The 20,282-nt window shown below is 41.1% G+C and overlaps 1 protein-coding gene across 5 annotated transcripts in view; it reads left to right on the forward strand.

The window, feature by feature from the left end:
* Positions 1 to 20,282, forward strand: part of CARS2 (cysteinyl-tRNA synthetase 2, mitochondrial) — a 42,925-nt gene that overhangs the window by 10,408 nt on the left and 12,235 nt on the right. For all 5 annotated transcript variants that reach the window (XM_059839696.1, XM_059839695.1, XM_059839691.1 and 2 more), the window contains exons 3-10: positions 2,456 to 2,573; positions 5,181 to 5,252; positions 5,822 to 5,927; positions 6,651 to 6,734; positions 9,138 to 9,267; positions 11,536 to 11,669; positions 14,610 to 14,677; positions 17,382 to 17,448. In XM_059839696.1, the coding sequence (XP_059695679.1) occupies positions 2,490 to 2,573; positions 5,181 to 5,252; positions 5,822 to 5,927; positions 6,651 to 6,734; positions 9,138 to 9,267; positions 11,536 to 11,669; positions 14,610 to 14,677; positions 17,382 to 17,448 (745 nt within the window). In that variant the 5' untranslated portion in view covers positions 2,456 to 2,489. The remainder of the gene's footprint in view (positions 1 to 2,455; positions 2,574 to 5,180; positions 5,253 to 5,821; positions 5,928 to 6,650; positions 6,735 to 9,137; positions 9,268 to 11,535; positions 11,670 to 14,609; positions 14,678 to 17,381; positions 17,449 to 20,282) is intronic.

Here is a 20,282-nt window from a genome sequence, read left to right on the forward strand (position 1 = left end):
ACCCATCTTTTCTTACCCATGTCTAACTAGCAATTTCAGGCTTTCCCACTGTGAAGATTTGCCATACATCTTCGTCACCCGGGTCTGACCTCTGTATGTGCTACTTTAAGAAAGAGTGGTTAGTGCTGAATATTGCCTTTGGTGTATCATGCAGATACACCAGGTGCAATTCTCTCTTTAAGCACTTCTTTAAGCACCTTCATGTTGTTCCTGTTGCCTGGCAAGGTGTCTGCACTGAAGACCTTTTGCTCTCTTTTCTCATCAGTTAAACCCTCCAGCGTGGGAGGAGTTGGCAGTTCCTTTCCAGTATCTCTGCCTTACACATGTCAGTGTTGACATCCTGTTGCTCAGCTGATTTGTTTGGGATGGTGGAGCACTCTTAGTTCTATTTATTTATTTATTTTTTAAAATGGTATCTTTTTTCCCCCAGTAGCTAGGTCCAACCATAGAACAGCTGAAATGTATGCTGCTGTTGGGGGCCAGAAGAAGCACTGGGAAATAGCATAAAGTCAAATGGAGTGGTGGCTGTTGCTACTCTGCTGCTCTTGCTAAATACTATCATTTTGTTGTACTCCTGCTACATGTTCTCTTCTCACTAGAATTCCCTTTTTTTCTCTGTTTTACATTTGACTTGTGTCAAACACAACAAATGGAGCAGGTAATAAAGCAGAAATGGATCATGGAAATGAGTTTGAGATCCTTGAGGAGAATTTGGAAATAATGGCATTATTTTCTCCTGTTCTCTTTCCATTCCACAAGGAGTTCTTATTTCTCTAAATAACTTAACATTCTCTAGTATGTTGTGTTTCCAGTCCTAAAAACAGATGCTCTGTCTGCCTCCATATGACATCCAACACCCATTCTATATAGAGAAAAAAGTAAGACAGGCAAATAATAATATTTTTTTTTCCCCCAGTTCTGGGTCTGACCTTGATTGTACTGGTTTGACCTGCAGCCTGGTTGGCATCCAGGTTCCTGTCTGAATGCTTTGAAGTAGGAGTAAAACCAGCCACGAGAGATTTCTCTTGCACGTGCTCTGCCACCCCCTGATCTTGACTGTCTGTTTTGGCTGTGTTTTTTTAATCAGTCCTGAAGTGGTAAAGACCCTGTGGTATCAGGAATTCTGCTCTTGTTCTTGCAGAGTTTCTTCCATTAATTCAGTTGGAAGATGAGAGGAGAGGGAACAGTGTGAAATTTGTGACTGCTCTGGGAACAGTGACTGCAGGGCTGTTAAATCTAATATCAGGCTTTTGATGCTGACGTTGTTCCTCTGAACAGGATCCAAAGGCCAATTTAATATTCTTACAGAATCGTGTCACCACATTAGATGAACCTTACTTCCAGTGAGTTGCTATTCATTAAAAACCATCTCCCTGGCAGCAAGGCTTTCAAAAAGTCTTTTGTCAGCATGGGCACGGCACAAACAACAACTGAAAGTATTTTTCTTCCTCAAGATATTCTGCATCCATAAATCAGTACCTTAGTGCTACCTGGCACCTGCAGGGAAGGGGGCAAATCCATTTCTGTAGTTGCTTACATTTCTTTGTTCTGATGGCTGTGAGAGTTGCAGTTTGTGTGATGCTGTGAGTGAAATGGGAACCTGTAGGTCTGGGAACCTCCTTGCTGGCTTTGGAGCAAACAGAGCCCAGAAAGACTGAGGATTCTCATCATTTTGCAGGGCACACACAGGGATTGTAGTTACCTTCTAGTACCCCACCTAGTAATTTGGTTTAACTCAGTCAAAGTGTGTTTTGAGAATTACAAATAGAGAGTCTGTGAGCAGAAGGAGCTGTAGCAGCCCTATACAGATTGTATATCCACCAGTCTATCAGTATTAAATACTCTGCTTTGTGGCAAAAGCCCTGAATAATTTTCAGAATAACTTTTATTCTCAAGTGTAAATAAAACAGAATAAGCTATAGAGCATCTACTCTTTGCTATCAGAAAAGATCTGTGGTGGTGTGTGAATGAAATACTTTATTGGTGGCTAGTACCTGTTGTTACTCAACCCTAAGAAAAGTTAATTTGGATCCTGCTTTATTTCTCCCTGTTCTGCTACATGACTTTTGAAAACCTGTTAGGATATACTAAGCCTAAAGGGTGTATTTCAAGAATATCTGATCTCTGTGTCTTATTTTGTCCTGCTGGCTTTGAAAGAGTCTCCCGGCTCCTGTAGCTTGTTATACCCTTTGAATAAAGAGATGCAACAAAAGAAAACACTCAGAAAATCTGATGTAATGTGTCACTAATGCCAGAAGAGGGTAGGCCAGTTCAAGGGAAATTTGCTTGACTTTTGTGCAGGTAGCAACTGGTTTTGAAAAACACCTTATGCACTGAAAATCTTTTCATTGCAAGTGTTGGGATTAATTAGATTGTCCCTGTGGCTGTTGATTTTTTTATTTAAGTTTATTCTTATTACTGCATGTTCAAAAGCTCGTGTTTCTTTCTCTTCCAGCTCCTATGTTAGGTTTGATATAATTCGAAGGATAATGACAAGGTTTTTTGGAATTGAAGTTATCATGGTGATGGGGATCACAGACATAGATGACAAGATAATAAAAAGAGCCAATGAGGTAGGTGTTTGCTGCAGTCTTTGACTAACCTTTTGGTATTTTCTAAGCTGCTTATATAGGAAAATTAACCAGGGTTTGGGGTTCATTTTTTATGTTTGTTTTGATTAGTAGGTAATTAATGTTGAGATTTCTGCTCCCCTAGTGTGGCTGTAATGGGTCTGTGAGTGAGGAGGGCTGAGTGTTGAGAGCTGTGTGGGGGTCAGTGGGTACAGAGCTGTGTGATGGGGGGAGGCAGAGAGGGAACTACCTTACAGCACCCACAGCTGGGATTCTCCTGCCCTCTCCCCCTGCCTGAGAGGCTGGAAGGGAACAAAAGCCCTGCCTGAATCCTCAGCACACTGAAATGATCCCAAAATGTAGCAGCCAGAAGGGTTCTGAGTGAGTTGTGGAGAAGTGTTGTGTGCCGTGATCACGAAAGGCAGTACATACAGCACTGCCACGTGGGGCGGAGGGCAGTTCCTGGAAGGTGCCGAGCACCATCTAGCTGCAGTGTCAGCACCTTGGAAAGCTTCACCAGGCCTGGCTGAATTTGTCACCCCCAGGAAAGTTAACATCGTGTGTACAGATAAGTCTTGATAAGACTGGAGCTGTAAGTGGTTCTCAGAATTTTCATATGACCTTTTTTACCAGATTAGCTTGGTGAATGATTATTTAATTTTTTTTTTTTTTTTTTTTTGGTTTTAAAAACACTTTTTGAACCCTGAAGCACTAAGAAAGTATTCTGTGTTTTTATTCTGCATTTTGAGTCCTTTTGTTTCATTTGATTTTAGAATCTATAACTCATGTCTTTGGGATCATAAGTGAATGTGTGGGATTGAATTACAGTCGCAAGCTTTAAGATAGTTTCTTGAAGCCAGAGAATTTGACAGCTGTTCCTTTTACTTATCTTTAAGTAAACAGTTGCTTTCTCAGTTAAATATAGGCCCCTGTATTCAAATGAATACTAGCACACCACTCATGTAGAAATATGTCTGTTCCCTTAGTCCATTTACTTGCAGTTTTCTAAGGCAGTAAACCATTCTAAAACAAGGAACTCCCCTCCAAAATTCAGGCGTATTAAATCTGTGTTTGCATTTTAAAATTTTTCCTTATTGTCAGAACATCTTAGAGATTTTGTGTTTGAGGAGGGGGAAATGACATGTTCTTGAAAGATGTGTTGCTTTACTACATTCTTTGGTTCTATGAAATCTTCTTTTCTTGGCTTTTATTTTGGAGACCTTTTGAAGTGTTTGCTCAACCATTTGTTTTGGATGGCCAAGGCCCTTACCTCAGTAGCCTGCTTTTGTTGTTGGAACCTGTGCACCTGAGGCATTACAGTGGTAGAATTAACATGTCTGAGCTTGTTCCTCATCCCCTGGTGGGGTTCATCTGGGGGAAACCTCAAAGTTGGGTACTAGTTCATGATGAACATGCTGCATGCCATCAGTGGTCCTTTGAGAGAGAGATGAGTCTCTTTGTGTGTTGAATATCCACCAGGATGGGAGGAAGTTCCCCATCTTTTTTCTGTAGGCACCTTTGTTTCTTTCTTGGTCAAAGGAGCAGCTGAGCTGTGTAGAGAGATGAATCCAGTCACTGGTCTGCAGGCAGAAACATGTCTTTGTTTTTTGGTGCATTGTCCTCATTTCATTGCTGCATGAACATTGTCTTCACCAGAACCCCTGCTTTGTGCAGGAGTTTGTACAAGCAGTGGTACCCTTCTGCTCTCTCAAAATCAGAACCCATAGAGATGCTCTAGTAATGAATTGGAAGTGATGAAATGGGATTTGTGTTGTTAATGATTCAGTTACCTGAAAGATGGAGAGACTGACAGTGTGTTGTCTTCTCCCCGGTGGTTTGTTCTCAGAGAAGGTGTAAAAGCATGCATTTGAAACACTTTGATACCATGCTCTTGCTTACTAGGGCAGGTTTTGCTGTCATGCATCTTTCAATCCCTGGCCTCTTCTGAGTATTTGAGAACAAGTACCTTACCATGTGCAAGTACCTTTCCTTTTGGGTTGCATTTTCTCATCCCCTCTGCAACAGGAACCTGTTCATGTCCCATGAATGAGAAATGTAGAGAAGGTGCTTGAGAAATGCTGGACTTGGCAAAGCGTGGAACTGGATTTCAGTATTGAGATCTATGAGTACCCATGATCTGCTGAAATAGCTAATTTTTCTTAATCACTAAAAATTAATATCTTGTCTCATCCTGCAAGTCTCTTATCTGTCTTTCTGACACGTAGGTGGTATTGGTGTTTCCTGTCAGTAAATTGAATGGTTTTTTGTCCTGTATATGGTAGTATATTTTATCACTGGAAATGAAAGACCCTCTCAAGAGAAAATAATAAGAGAGGAAAGGAGTTTATTATTTTAGTCTTTGGTTGCTTTCTCTTAAAAGAGATATATTAATATTTTGTAAATTAAGATGCATAAATTAAATAGTACTTCTAAGTTATTTATAATTTATATGTCCTCCCTGTCAATGTTAGATTAATAAGCCTTTCTCACTCTTTACCTTGGGGGCTCTCTAAGTCTTCCAATTAGCTATTAGCTGTCTGAGAAAAGATTGCCATATTTTATATCATTACTCTGACTTATGGTTTGCTAATCTGCTTCTCTTTTTTTCAGATGAATATATCGCCAGTAGCTCTTGCTCGTATTTATGAAGAAGACTTTAAACAAGATATGGCTGCTTTAAAGGTACAAACACTCAAGATTCTAAATTAAGAGTATTTCTAAGCAATTATTTTGGTAAAGAATCTGGTTTTGAGAGTTTGATCTGAAAAAATAAATTTGTTGCTTGGAAACTGAGTGCTGATTTACTTTTTCATTCTTCTGGAATGATATTGCACACCCTTTGAGTAAGGAGATGTGGGGAGAAGCAATCCTGAGCTTTGGAATGAACAAATGAAACTTTGGAACAGTTTTTTTTCCATATTCAGTAGATCCTTGATTCACAGAAATTACTGTAATGGAGAAACAGCCTGATTGAAAGCATAGGAAACACGAAATCTTCTTTCATTGATTTCAAGTGACTTTACTTCTTGCTTCCCTGTCAGAAGCAGAGAGTGAGCCACTGGGAAAATCAGGGTTTTCCTTGCCACCATCAAATTATTTTTCTGTGTGTGTATTATCTTAAATACTGCTTATGAATTTTTTATGATACTTGCAACTTTTTTAAAGTTGAGGAGAATGTTCTTTTTCGTTTGTTTCCGAGAGTGAAGGAACTCATTGGCAGTGTGTTAATGTGATGTTACTCTTTCTTTAAGGTCCTTCCTCCTACGGTATATATGAGGGTGACTGACAATATTCCTCAAATAATTTCCTTTATAAAAACAATAATTTCCAGTGGACAAGCTTATGCAACCTCGCAAGGTAAGACTTTGAGCAAGGTTACTCCTTGTTCAGCCCATGTATAGGAAGTCACTGCTGTTAGTAATCCTGTTTTGGAATCAGATGAAATACCTTGTGCCTTGGCTTTCCTTCTGTTGCTTAACAGGGTGTGAGCGAATTGTTTGTGATGACATGAGTGGGCAGAACAACTATTACTCAATTTCTAAGCCAAATGTAGCTCATTATTTATTATAATTTTTTACTGTAATAAACTGCTGTCTAAACTCCTTGGGGAAAGCCTGGCCTGGTTTCTATAAGGAAGCTGGGGGAACCTCTGAAGAGGAGCTGTGTATCTCCTATGTGCTGTAAAAGATGTGTCTGCAAAGCAAAATGTGTGGATTTCTTTTTTTAGGAAAGCTGGTGGTTGTAGAATAATTCAAGTGCATTGTAACTGGACTAGGTGTAGCTTGAGCTGCAGTAGGGGAGGGGATTGCTGATTGTGCATGGGCAAGGAAGAACCTGGGAGATCCCCAGAATTCAAAGTTATGCTCTGGGCAGAATGAGCATGTGCACAGAAGTTCCTGAAAAACTGGATAGCATGGAAACATCTGCTACTACTTTTGCAATATTTCTGAATTTCTAAATGAGAATTTCAAATGGGAGTGGAAGAGCTTTTTTTTTTTTTTTGCTTTCAGGGAAATGTTATCAAGTTCTCATCAATGTGCTCCATCTTTGCTATGCAACTAAACATTTCTTTTATATTAGGCAACGTTTATTTTGATGTTAAGTCCTGGGGAAAAAGATACGGAGTGTTAACTGCTATTAACCCTGATACCCAAGATGAAGCAAGTAAGTTCATAGCATGAGCTTGTTTGTGTTAATGCATTGTTTGAATGCATTTTGCATCTATGTGCAGACTTTCATTTGACAGTCTGAAATAGTTTTCTAACCCTTGTGTATAGCTAAGTTTCTGTTTAATTAGGATTACAGTGCTTTTGTAGTTATTTTTTGAGGCACTCACTGTTGCCTGTGCAGGAGGAAACTTGGTTTTTCTTCTTCCTTTTGTCCTTCCCTCTATACCTTTGTTCTAGTACCTTAGAGCAATTAGGATTCTTAAGCATTTTTACTTAAATACTTGGCAGTGGTACATAGAAACCTCACAGTGAGGTGGTGTTCTTGCTGTTGCAGTAGCCAGCAGTGAGGTACTCAAGGGAAAACACAAGGAAACCTCACCTATCGTGTTCTTATTGGGGCAGTTGCATTGCTCTGAAGTTAACTGGATGAATTGCTTTCTTCACTACTTGTCACTGGGCTAAGCAGCCTCTGTGTGAGGGTGAGCAATCTCTTCATAGGCTGTGCTAGACCAGGCCTGTACCCTGGGCTGTGGAGATTTTGCTCCAGTTCCTGCTTTGCAGGGTTGCTGAACCTCTGTTCAGCAGAGTAGTAAGGGTCTGATCGGGTTTCTGTGTCAGAGAATTTGATTCAGGTTTCCTGCATCCTTTTGCAAACTAAAGTTCAGTATTTCATCATTTAAAAAAAAAATCTGTTTGTAATTACTGAAAATGCCTTCGAGGCTGCTGCTCAGGTGCAGCCAGAACTTCTCACAGTTCTGCTCTGGAGTTGTTTCAGTGTTACAGCCTACAGAGGGAATGCGTCTTGTCAACAGTTATTTAGAGGTAATTACTGAGTGCAGAGAGCCAGCAGCCTCCTGGGCTGCACAGGGAGGAGCATTGCCAGCAGCTCAGAGGAGGTGGTCCTTCTCTGCTCAGCACTGGTGAGACATGCCTGAAGTGCAGGTCTGGTGCTGGGCTCCCCAGAGCAGCAGTGGAGAAAGGCCAGCAAAGGGCCCCAGTAGTGATGGAGGTACTGGAGCATCTTTCATATGAGGAAAAGCAGACAGAGCTGGACCACTCATACTGGAAAATAGAAGGCTCAGGGGAGTCCTACCCATGTGTACTCATACTGATGGAGTAGAGCAGATGGAGCCAGGCTTTTCTCTGTGGTGCTTGGTGATAGGACAAGAGGCACTGATCACAACTTGAAACTTGGGAAATCTCATTTAAAGCCAAGAAAAATCCTTTTTACCCTGAGGATGGTTAACGCAAACCATGTTGCTCAGAGAGGCTGTGGAGTCTCCATCCTCAGTCAAAGTCTAGCTGGACACCATCCTGGGCAGCTTGCTGCAGCTGCTCCTGCTCTGAGCAGGGGGTTGGATTAGACTGTTCCCAGATGTGCCTTCTAGCCTCAGCTGTGACTGATTATGTGTTTTACCCCACTTCCCCTCTAGTCACAACTAAGTGCATTCTTATTTCTAAAGATTTTGACACTTGTTTTGCTTACAGCTGAGAAGTTGAAGAATGCTCTTTTGTAGCAGTATACTCAAAAAGGGGCAAAAGGGGGTTGGAGTCAGCAGATACTGGTCATTCAGAACTTGGCAGTCTAGTGAAAGAGCCTTGGTGAAGATTCAGTGGATAAAACTAAGGTTATATTTCCATATCTTTAGTTCTTAGGAATTTTGAATTGTATGATTCTAAAAGTGAGGTCATGTATTTGTCAGAAAGAAAGTCCAGAGTCCAGAGCCCTGTTCTGTGGCTCCTGCCAGGGGTTGCTGGTATTTGACTGGAGGTTAGGAGTCAGCAGAGATGTCCTGCAGTATTGTAACAAAAAGGACTGCATCCTTGGCAATGTAGTGAAGGAAAGAACAAATATAGCAGTGAGGAAACCTTTGTAGAGGACCCATTGGTGAAAACTGTAGTGAAGAATTGCTACTGTCCAAGAATAGTTTTGATTTTTACCTCTGTGCACTTTGTTTTATAAAATTTAAAACACAAAGTAATTGTGTCCCAGAGAAAAAATTGGGGTTTGGTTTGTTTGTTTGTGTGGTTTGGTTTGGTTTTATCTTTTCTGCGGTAGTGCAGTCAATTTGTCCTGGGGAAACTGGCTGATATGTAACTAAATGAATGAAAAATAAGGTAACCCGGGGAAGGATAAAAGGACTGATAGGATGGGATATATTAAGGAATATTAAATCTATCTTTGTACCTTGTCAAAATCTATTTCAATATTCCAATATTCCAATAGTTTAATTTTCCCCTGTGTGAGGGGGAAGAGAGGGAAGTTGTAGTGAAAAGAAGTTGATTGAAAGGGATTAAAATCAGAGTAGTTCACTAAATACACATTTCCTCTTGCTTTCATTTGGTCATTTTTTTTCTTTGAGACATATCCCATTAACAAATCACTTATTCTTGCCAGTTGATTCTGATAAACGACATGATAAAGATTTTGCCCTGTGGAAGGCTGCCAAGCCTCAAGAGCTGTCTTGGAATTCTCCCTGGGGAAAAGGACGGCCTGGATGGCACATTGAATGTTCCACAATATCAAGGTCAGATTTCTTGGATTTTGATAAATCTAATGCTATTTTTCATTTTCAGTCACAGTACAATGGAAGCACCAGTACTGAAATTGTTTTCTGATCAGTAGGTTGCACTGGTTTTAATGTGAGCATTTTATGCAACTTGGGATGTCACATGTGGCCCAGATAAACTCTGCTTCACCTTACTGTCACAGCTGTCTCGATGTTTTGGCACCGTCCCTAGAGTCAGACTTGGTGCTTAAAATGCGGCACACGGGATCACCCAGTCCATTAGCAGGCTTTTAACTTGAGCTGAGTAACCAAAGGTGTGGTGAAAGTTATGGTACCTCTTTCATTGCTTCCCTTCCACTTCTCGCAGTCTCCATCAGACCTAGTTCAGGAGGTAGGTGTCAGGAGGACAGGTGTGGGATTACAGCTTGATCTATGACATCTTGCTGGCCTTATCTTAACAGCACCTGTGGATGTTCACTCTAATAATCTAAGTGTTATTCTGCATTCTTGCTGAGTAGTGTTTTGCTTGCACTTGGTTGGATGTAATTGGCTCTTAATTTAAAGTTTCATTTTCACCACAGGAGAAAAAGTCTTCTCTCCTTGAAGATTGATAGTGTACTTAGTTTTTCATTAGTCTCAGATCTTTTTTTGGAAGAAATAGTTTAGATCTGACCTTGTTCAGCTTAAATTTTCAGCTAAAGCTGAAAGAAGGTGGAACCAGCTGCTTTAGGCTTTTCTTTCATATGCTTTTCTGTGCACCTGGAATTGTTAGTCTTTTCTACCTGCTTGTGAAAAGTGTTTGTAAGAGTGATTTTCTGTCTGTAAATAGTTTCAGCATAGTGAGGCAGCTCTTAAAGCAATCAAAAGGCAGCTCTTAAAGCAATCAAAGTGCACAAAATCATGCTGTGTTTGATGTACAACCTCTGACAGAAGTGCACGGATAAGAAATGCCAGTTACAACATGGCTTGTCTGCTAGTGCAGTGCTGTTTATAGTCTGCATTTCTTTCTGTAAAAATGTATTTTACTGAGGCTGGTTGAGGCTCCTGCCATATAAAGAAAAGACCCACAGAGAGCATGATTGTAGTAATCTTGGACTGTGAAAAATGGAGAGCTTACTTTGGGAAGTGACCTAAAACAATTTGTTGTCCCAGTCAGCTGCGGAAGGCCCATTTTTAAGCAATACTTACTTAGCTGTCTGTTTTGCCAAGTATCTCAAAGCACTTTAACTATGTTAGGTGAATTAATTTTGATAAGTCTGTGAATGAGGAGTCTCTGGTCTCTAGAGCAGCCCTGAAGGAGGAGATCTCCTGCTTTGACCCCCTCAGGTGTGTCATTCTCTGCTCATTTTCCCTCGTGGTGAGGTGGGTGGCTCCTCCTGTCCCTGTGCATTTGGCAGATCCATTTGTAACCTCCCTCCAGCTCTTAATGGTTTTGTTGGAGGAAACAGAAAGTGCTCCTCTGTAGGTGGCACAAGGGAAGGTGAGGGTCAGATTTGTGCTTTAGCTGGTTTTGAAGCAGGCAGGAGTAGAGAGGGTGAACTTGGGAAATGGTGACAGCTGCTCTTTCTTTCTTTCTTCTCTCTTCTCCTCTTTGACTTTTCCTTCTGTGCCCCAACAGCTCCTGCAAAGCCATCATTTGGCACAGTGTTAGCAGAGTGTTTTGTCTCAAAGAGGGACCAAAGTATTAATGTTTAGCTAGCTACCAGGAGCACCTTGTTAATGTGACTTATGGGATGGACTGTGTGTTTGTCTGTAGGCCTTGCATCTTTCTCTGCTTGAGCACTCCTGGTTTCTGAGTTAAGGTTGACTCACATCCCTATGAAGGCTGTAAGTGTAAACTTCATTTAACAGGCAGAATAAAGTTGATAACCTGCCCAGCTTCACCTGACTGCACGCACTATTGTTTGAATTCTTACAAAAAGGTACAAGATAAGGAAGAGTAATACCAAATTTATAGAAATAAGTTGTTAGGTTTGCACATAAAGGCACCTGTCTGATGCTGAAACTGTAGCAGAACAAGGAAAGGAGACATCCTGCTTGCTGTCTACAGGTAGAAAAGTAATTGTTTCTGCTAAGGAGAAGTAATTGTGAACAGATACGGGTCCTGTCCAGACAAGTTCTGCTGCTGCTTTGGTATCCAAGGTATGTGTAAAATCTTGTTTTAAAACTGCAGTTACTAAGTTGTACACTTAAATATATGTTGTTTCATCTTATTTTTATCTGCATTTCTTTTTACAAAAAGCTTTTGTGGTGTTCTACTTACTGATCAGGAAAATATTGTTACAGTGCAGTGTTTGGAAGGCAGCTGGACATCCATACTGGTGGAATAGATCTTGCATTTCCTCATCATGAAAATGAAATTGCACAGTGTGAGGTGTATCATCAGTGTGAGCAATGGGGGAATTACTTTCTGCATTCTGGTAAGTAAAATATTGATCACTTGAGAGGCCTGTACAAATACAATAGTTTGGGTTTTTTTAAGTTTGGCATTTCATGCACTGAGAACATGTTACTGCCTGGCATTATGTAGAACTGCTCCTTGCTCCCTCTCCATAAAATGCTTCATTCAGTGAAGTTTGTGCTGTACAGTGCTTTGAATTATGTCACTGATGGCTCTAGTGCTGTTCCCATTGATGGAAACCTTGGCATTTGTTCTTTCTGTTGCAGTCATGGTGGTTCTGGATGGACAGCTGAAGTCATTAGAAAGTCAGATTCAAGTCTGCAGCCTCTCTTATGCTGATTAGTATTTTGGGCAGGATGTCTCTATGAACTCTTGGAGCTGCTTCTCTGAATAGAAGAGCTGCAGAGTTAAGCCTTTGGGAATTACATGAGCTTTCATTTTTATATATTTGTACTGTATGGGATGAATATTGAATTCTATTTCAGTTCCCAGTGTAGAGCCTGTTGTAAATCAATAGCAATTGTCCAGAGGCTGGTGCATCCTCCAGGGTGCGCTTTGTTCCCAAGGTGCTGTGGGATCCTCTGCACTTCCATTGAGATGCACTGGTTACTGCCAAGGGGAGCCTTCTGTTGACAATCCAGTGAATCTGGCTTTTCAAACTTGGAACTGAATCTGTAGGGGAAATATTTTTTGATAACAGCTAAATAAAGAAGAGTCAATTAAAAAAAAAAAAAAAGGGAGAACTTAATTCCAAGGGCAATTTTCACACTGAAGTTCTCTAGAAGCTGACAGATTACATTCATTAAGTCAGAAAGTCTTGCTGGAGGATGATGGTGTGAGTTATTTAGGGCAAATGAATCAGCTTCAGAAACAATTTATTCTGCTAACAGACTTCAGAATTTTAGCAGCTCAGAATCGGAGGAGCAGTCCCCATTAGGGGAAGAAAATCCCTGCACTGGGATAAATCTTATAAGGACTTTATTTTTAGACTACTTGTACTCTGGGAAGAGCGCCAAACCAAAGTTATGAAAATCCTTGTATTTTTTGTTCTTGAATGAAATCATTCTAAGTACTGAAACTCTTGGAAGAGGAATATTAATTCAAATTCAGATGTTACTGGTACCTTTTTAGGAAAACACAGTCCAACTATTTTAAACTTGTCTGCCTGAAGTTAATTAAGTCAGTATTTAGGCACCTTTGCAAAAGAAAGTAATCTTACCCAGGCTCTTCCCCTTCTCCCAGGAGCATTTTGGCTGTGGGTTTTACTTGAGTCCCAAGAGCTGCAGATGTCCAGCTGTGTCTGACAGCCTGAATATGCTTAGTGAGTGTCCCAGGTTTAACGATGCTGTGGTGAAAGTGGCCTCACCTGCTAGCAGACAGGACAGATAGTGAAAGCAAGGGTTTTTATCATGGGTAGATGCTGTAGCTGTTTCTGCATCCATAGATTTTTTGATTAATTCCTACTCTCCATAGAGTATGTTGTACAAAATTCAGTTTTGAGATGGTCAGGGTAGGACTTCACATGGTGAGTTCCTGTTGCTTTGAATCATTGTCAGAAGTAGCTGAGGAGTGAAACGATGAGCTTTTCAGGTCCAGTTATCAGGCCTGAGCTTGTTGTTTTCATGTCCAGATGAGTGTAATGGGGATTTTATCTACTTGTGGAAGCAAGAGGGTTTCAGGCAAGGCTGCAAAGCAGCTCTGTGCAGCGAGTAGCACAAAATGCAGACAGCTGCATGGGTTGCTGAGCAAGAAATGCCACTTCTGTCACCACTCATAAAAGCAGGAGCGCGATCATACGTTGTCCTTGCACTCTGAGGCATTGGTAGCACTGGGCTGCCAAATGTGAAAGAATGCAGTACTGGTAGGGTATTACAGAGCAAGAGAAATTTATACTTAAAAATCTGCCTCAAAGTATGATTAAGTGTTAGATGCTGCAGGTTACAGAAGTGTCTAAAATCTCATGTTAGTTATGGGTGGTTGGTAACTTAGAGAATTGCTCTTTCATTAGGAGAAGCCTATTAAGGCTTTTAACAACATTTCTGAAATTATGCTGAGTAGTCTTTCAGTGGCAGCATGTTTGCCATCTCTCTGGTGCTGTGAATAATTGGTGTTTTCCATCAGTGGTGCTGCTGTGGCTCACATGGATGAGACATGGAAGCAGGCAAGCTCAGGCTATACCTCTCCTGTCTTTCTTCGACAGAGCTTTCAGTCCTAAAGCCAAGCTCTACATACTCTCTTAAATGCAGTGTTGCTCCCTTTTTCCTGTGCTACAGCCCTGCAAAGCAGTGATCTGTGTGACTATTGAATATTCTAGCAGTGCTCAGAGATCACACTTTAAAATAAACTAATTCAAATTAGATATTGTAGCTGCATCTCTCCCTCACCCTGCTTTTTCTCAGTCTCACAAGTCTGGAGAAGTTGAGAATCTGTAGAAAATTCATTTTACATTTAAGATATTTTGAACCAGTGCTATAAAACTTTGGGGTAAAAAAAATAATGTTAACAGCCGTCAGCAAGTAATAAGTACAGAAGATTTAGTTTTAAGGATTTTTTAATGCTAGATCACTGGAAAATACTTCTTAAAATACTTCTGAGAAGTCAAGAGTAACAGGTAAGGTACTTGTGAAGAATGAAACTATTTTCTTGCTTGTTTTTATCAGTTTATTGTCAGTTCTGAGCAGGGAGACTCATGGTGGTGGTTTTGTTTTTTTTTTAATGTTTTAAATGTCTATATCTTACAATTCACCCAGTGGAAGTTTTGAGGATGGAGACATGTGCAGGACTGTAGGCAAAGCTATTGAAAAATGTTACCCATTGCAGTGAAATGTTTGGCATGTATCCATCATAGCATATGCTACCTCCAACATTTACAGTGTCTCAGTGCCGTCTTTCTCATTTTTTCCCTATTCAGAAGCACACTCGTTTATCCTGATTAATTTTTTTTTTTTTTTTACTATAGGGCATTTGCATGTTAAAGGAAGTCAAGAAAAAATGTCAAAGTCATTAAAAAACTACATAACGATTAAGGTAATTTCTTTGTTTGAATTGAAGCAATTTTGTAGGTTTGGAATATGTAAATATTAATCACAGCCCTCTTTTGAGAAAGCTTTGGAGTGTGTGCTTGTGCTGCAGTGTTTCTCTAGTGCTGATGTATCTGTTTTTGTGGATCTGGAGGTTGGATACCTGCTCAGGTTCATGGTTTGCTTATGACAATGGATCTTGCTGAGCTGAGAGTGTTTGTAGGAGCAGAGTTTGTGCCCAGTACCACAATCCTGCACTGTAGATTTGTGGTTGGACTTGACAGTCTCAGGGGTCTTTTCCAACCTGAATGATTCTGTTCTTTAGTGATGGGTTCCCATCAGTCTATCCTTAATAATGCTTTGAAAAAGCATGGACTTGGAAAAGAATGGACGTTTTTCCTAGTCCTTCTTTAATGGTGAAATGGGACATAGTGTCAGTGTTTTGTCAGGAAGCTACTGGGTATCCTGAACCACACTATTGCAGCAGTCTTTCCCATTACCCTTTGTATGGTGACCTTGCTGATGCACAGAAGCTTTGCCTTTTGGTACCCATGGGCCACATGACTGTGTGATATTTCACTGTGTCCCCAGGTCTTTAGTGTGGCCCAGAGCAGGATTTCTCTGCCAGCTGTGTGTGTGCTACAGCTGTGCTGGGGTGGCTCCCATGATGGCTGATGCCTACTGCTGGAATAGGGTGATTTCCTTCCTTTAAACAAAGCTTGGGGAACTGCTTTGGCATATATGTTCCCCTTTGCCCTCCTGGAAAAATGAATTAAAATCCATTTAAAGAGAAGTTCAATATGAGCTGCTTTATTCTTTAGTCTTCTGATGCTGTCTGGGTACAGCTAAGCCCTGTTTCCCTGAAGCTCACAATTTTCACAGAAATCTCATGTCTCAGAGGATGTTGTGGACAGGGAGGAGAAATGACCACACATGCAGTGCATGGAGTTGAAAGCAGCATGGAAAAATGTTCCTCTCCATGTCCCCATGATGGCACAACTTGTGTTGAGGAAACAAATATTTCTAGCCTGTCTCTCTTTCCCTGCAGGTCTCTGCTTTTCGTGTCTGCCTTTACACATGGGTAACAAGTATTAATCTTTCCTCAGAAGTGATTTTCAATCCAGTGAAACGATTTTTTCCTGTACAGCTGCCTTGCACCTTGAAAGTTAAGCCCTACATGGAAGGTTTTATGCCTGTGCCAGAAGAGGGGAGGTCTGTCCAGGATCTTCCCTTGGTCCAGCCAGTTGCCACCTGCATCCCAGGCTGTCACCTGGGCACAGCAGCCCAGCATCCTCTACATCCAGTTGCCCTGTTTCCCTCCCCTTGTACCCTACTCCAGTTTTTTCTTTCCTTTTTTTAATAGTTAATTTAAAAAGAAATTAATTTAAAATTAATTAATTTTAAACATTTAATTCTGACCCCAAAAATCAAAGAGATTGTGATAACACAGGGCCGAGCAACCTGCTTTCAAAGCGCTGTGATTCCTCATCTGTTCTCTGTTTTAAAGGAAATGCAGAGTTGTTTTTTATAGTTTGGATGGTCCTTTCCCAAATTTGAATTTATTTCTGTGTGGTACTCATTTTGTTCAACCTCTGTATATTAGTGTAAACCCGCTGGGCATATGGGGTACACTCATTTATATCCTGTTTATTTAAAAAACCCACAACAAACACCCACCAAAACAATCAATAATCCCTGTTTTTTTTGATTGTGATTGCCTCAATTATTTCTATTTTCACTTGAGAGACAGCACATTGCTGATGCATTTCTGCTGTTCAGGCTGGTTTAGTCTTGTACCTATTTCAAAAGACTATTTCAAAATGTGAGATTTAAGCAAATAGCACTTTCCCTATTTTCTCACTTGTACTGTCTTCTTATTATTTTTGTTTTTTGTGGCACTTCAGTGATCCTCACCAGTTTGCAAATTAAAAAAAAAAAAAAATTGCAAATTAAAAAAAAAAAACAGGAGTGCAATAGTCACAGTCAATCTACCACAGTGTCCAGCCTTGCTGAGAGCAGGGTTGGAAGTGATGGAATGTTTTATTAGTGTACCTTCCAAACTTTTAAATAGTTCATTATACTATTAATAAAAATTATTGTACTAGTAGTAATACTAGTAGTTTACTGTTTACTGGAGTAAATTATTTGTAAAGCTAGATAAATATTAGAGTGGAGTTTATTTGGCTTCATAATTAACACAGATAACTCTTTTTACATTGCTGGGTTTTATCTTTATTCACTCCCTGTGTTTCTTCATATTCTAGTCCTGCAGAAAAAGTACACTTCTTTTCTTTTTCAAGAAATCTTTTTTTTTTTTTTTTTTTTTGGTAAGGTTTGCAAAACTCAGGAGTTTTCCTCTGTGTAAGATTGTATCCCAATCTTAGTCTGATCATTTCATTTTGGATTTTATTTGCAGAGGTGTTTTTACAGTGTATATTTAATTGTACTTGCAAGGTAATTTTCACTGTCTTATATTGGACATGGTGCATATATTTCTATCTTGTATACATGTATGCACATCTATCTTATATGGAATTGAATTTTATTTAGTTTAGGTTTTAAAGCAGTGTTAGACTTTAAAGATTTTATGCCTGTCTTAAATTGCAAAGATGCGTTATTTGTCATACTAGTTTGAAAAGCAAGGGGGTGGAAGAAATTTCCTGAAGAAATTGATATCATGCTAAAGCTGTCTTTTTGTGCATGGAGTTTAGGATTTCCTGAAGAAATGTTCGTCAGATCAATTCAGAATGTTTTGTTTGCGTGGCAGATACAGCTCAGGTAAGGAGCAGCCCCTTCCCTGCTGAGGTGTGCACGGCTTTCCCCACGCCTTTCCCAGCTCCGGAGCGAGCTCCCCGTGCGGGGCCCTGCGCTTCCCCGAATGCAGTGGGTGGCAAGGTGTTGGTGCTGCTCTGTGGGGCTGCTTTTTGGCTCACATTTAGAAAATTGTCTTTACTGAGCACAGCACAGAACCATTCATGTAAATACCTTCTTGAGCTGCAGTTAGTTAATTGCACTTTTAATTAATGAATTACCTCTGTCTCTGATTTGCATCTGTTTAGTTACTTGTATTGCAGTCACGATCAGCTGTTTTTGGAGACGTATCTAGATGGAGCTGTGGCTTATATTCCTGTAGAGGGTATGATGAGGGCTGGCTAATAATTTTTTATCTTCCTGCTGTGTTACCATTTCTGTCCTGTGGAGTTCTTGAGTGTTCAGGCAGTTCTGTGGTGCAGTGCAGCTCGCTTAGACCAGCACATGATAACCTAATGAACACCTTAGCCTGGCAGATCATCTCTCTGCTGATGGGGAGATTTTGTCAGCTTCCCTGTGTACCCCATGCTGTTTCCTGCAGGTAGATGCTACTTTGAGCTGGAAAAGGTTTTTGTATGTCTTTGTTCCTACCAGGTTATTGGGACCTGCCAAAAGCAGATGGTAGTTCCTTAACCACTGCTGGGTCACTTGGCTTGTTGGCTGTCCTGGCATGGCAAGGGAATGGTGGAGCATGGGGCTACAGCTGCTGTGGTGTTGCAGTGGGCCTCTGTCTGCTTGGATAAAGCACCTGTAGCAGTGTGACTGCGAGAGCTGGCGTGGCCAAGGCTCTGGGGCACTGCTCGTGCCTGTCAGTGTGCGGTGTGCTGCCAGTCTTTATCATGCAGTCATTGGACTGAGAAGTCTTTCTGCTTGTTAATACTGCTACCTGCCTTGAAGGAGCCACCCATGTGATCTTCCTGGTGGATCCTCCCTCTCCTAGGACAGTTGAAGGCATCAGGAATTGAGTAATTGCAATATTTCAAAGCATGGAATAGTAAAGGGAGAGGTGGTTATTAACTTCCCTGCCACTGTCACAGAAAGAGAGGGGTGCATCCAGTTGAAGGTCTGCTGCAGAGCAGTATCCTGTTTGGGCAGGCAGTGCATTGGTGGCATGCTTGGCTGTTTTGAGGTGATGCTGCAGGGCAGTGTCACACTTGGCTGATTGCTTCTTTTAGGAGATGAAATACCTTGTGTAGACTTAGGTGTCTCCCTGGCTGGGGGCACTAGTTGTGAACAAATGTGTGTTTAAAACAAGAGGAAAGACTAACACCTGCTACCACCATCATATATACGTTTGTCATGTGAGCAAGAGCTAAATGTCTGGTAATTTCTAACCTTGCCTCAGGACAAGGAATGGCACTGGAGCCCTGCAGTGGAGAGGTGCCTGCAGGCTTTCTTCACTCCCTGTCAGCTGGCTGCATTTGAACCTGTGCTTTTTGCATTACTTCTAGGATAAACACCCCCCTGAGGTAGAAAAAGAGTGCTACCTGTGTGGATGTGGGTGGCTTTGATGAAAGGATATGCTGGTGTCATATCAGAGTATAAGCCAGTTGGCAGGTAAGGGTTGCTCAGAAGTCTGCACTTTCCACCTCCACCTTACAAGGCCATGTGAATTATTAGCTTCCCAGTAAAGAGCCAGAGTTGGTCTCTGCTGAGCCAGGTATTCACTGTGCTGCCTGTCAGCTTGTGTCCCTGCTGTCAATATTCACTTTGGTCTAAACATAAGTTTACTGCACTCCTTCTCATCTTGCTGTCTGCTCATATTTTTATTAGATGTGAGATCTCAACCACCTTCTTGTTTCTTAGAAGGTTTTTATAGCCTAGACCCATGAGTAATGGCTCCTGCCACTCCTGCCTGCCAAAGAAAGCCTTTTGTAAAATCCAGGTTTGGGGGTCAGGCGGTACCACAAATGTTGGATTGAATCTGTAAAAAAGATCTTTGTAGGCATGTGGGTGAGGGCAGCTGCTGACAGCTGGGAATGGCTCATGCTTGATACTGTGTTTTCTTTGGCTTGGAATGGGCCTTTCTGTTGTGTGGGCTACCCCCTGTCTCTGTGTGTGCTAGCAGGCCCAAATAGAGACAAATGTGACCCCAGACTTCCCTAGCCTTGGAGGGGCAAGGGTTGAAAGGGGTGTGTGCAGGAAGGTGCATGTGTTTCATGGGTGTGGAGTCCCTTCCTGTGATGATCATTGTCAGAGGGAGGATAAAGCTGCATGCCTTGCTTGTGGGGAAGAGGAGAAAAGTTAGAGAGAAGAGACTTTTATCATCCTTCCATAATGTATTTTTGTATGAGATTTCTCTGCTTCATCTGCCTCTCTGGTGGTGGGGCAGAGCTGCTCGGGGTGAAGCTGAGCTCTGGGGGCACTGGGGATTATCTGGGCTGTCAGTGACAAAGAAGGGAAGGAGTGGGGAGCACAGTGAAGGTTTATAGGACCAGGCTTGCCTGTGCTGTGTTGTGGGTTTGCAGTGCCTGCAGGCAGTGGTTTAGGAGTATGCCCTGAACTGGTGATGAAGAACAGCTTGACTAAAGTAAGTTTCATCAGGATAAACTTTGATCAAGTATTCCTTGCAGAATTCTTGTAACCAGGTTAATCAGTTGAGTAAACCTAGTGTAGATAAATGATCATTCTCAGTGTCTCACTGTGTTATAGAGGTCTGTACATTGGTCTTTTTGAAAACTGAGTAAAGCTTGATTTAATGAAGCAGTAATGCAGATTTTTAGTTATACACAAGTGAAAAATCTGACAAATACAGGTCCAGACTTACATCTTGGTTACACTGGGATAAATCCTGTGTAAAA

The sequence above is a fragment of the Haemorhous mexicanus genome, chromosome 2 (genome assembly GCF_027477595.1).
Source record: "Haemorhous mexicanus isolate bHaeMex1 chromosome 2, bHaeMex1.pri, whole genome shotgun sequence".
NCBI classification, from domain to species: Eukaryota; Metazoa; Chordata; class Aves; order Passeriformes; family Fringillidae; genus Haemorhous; species Haemorhous mexicanus.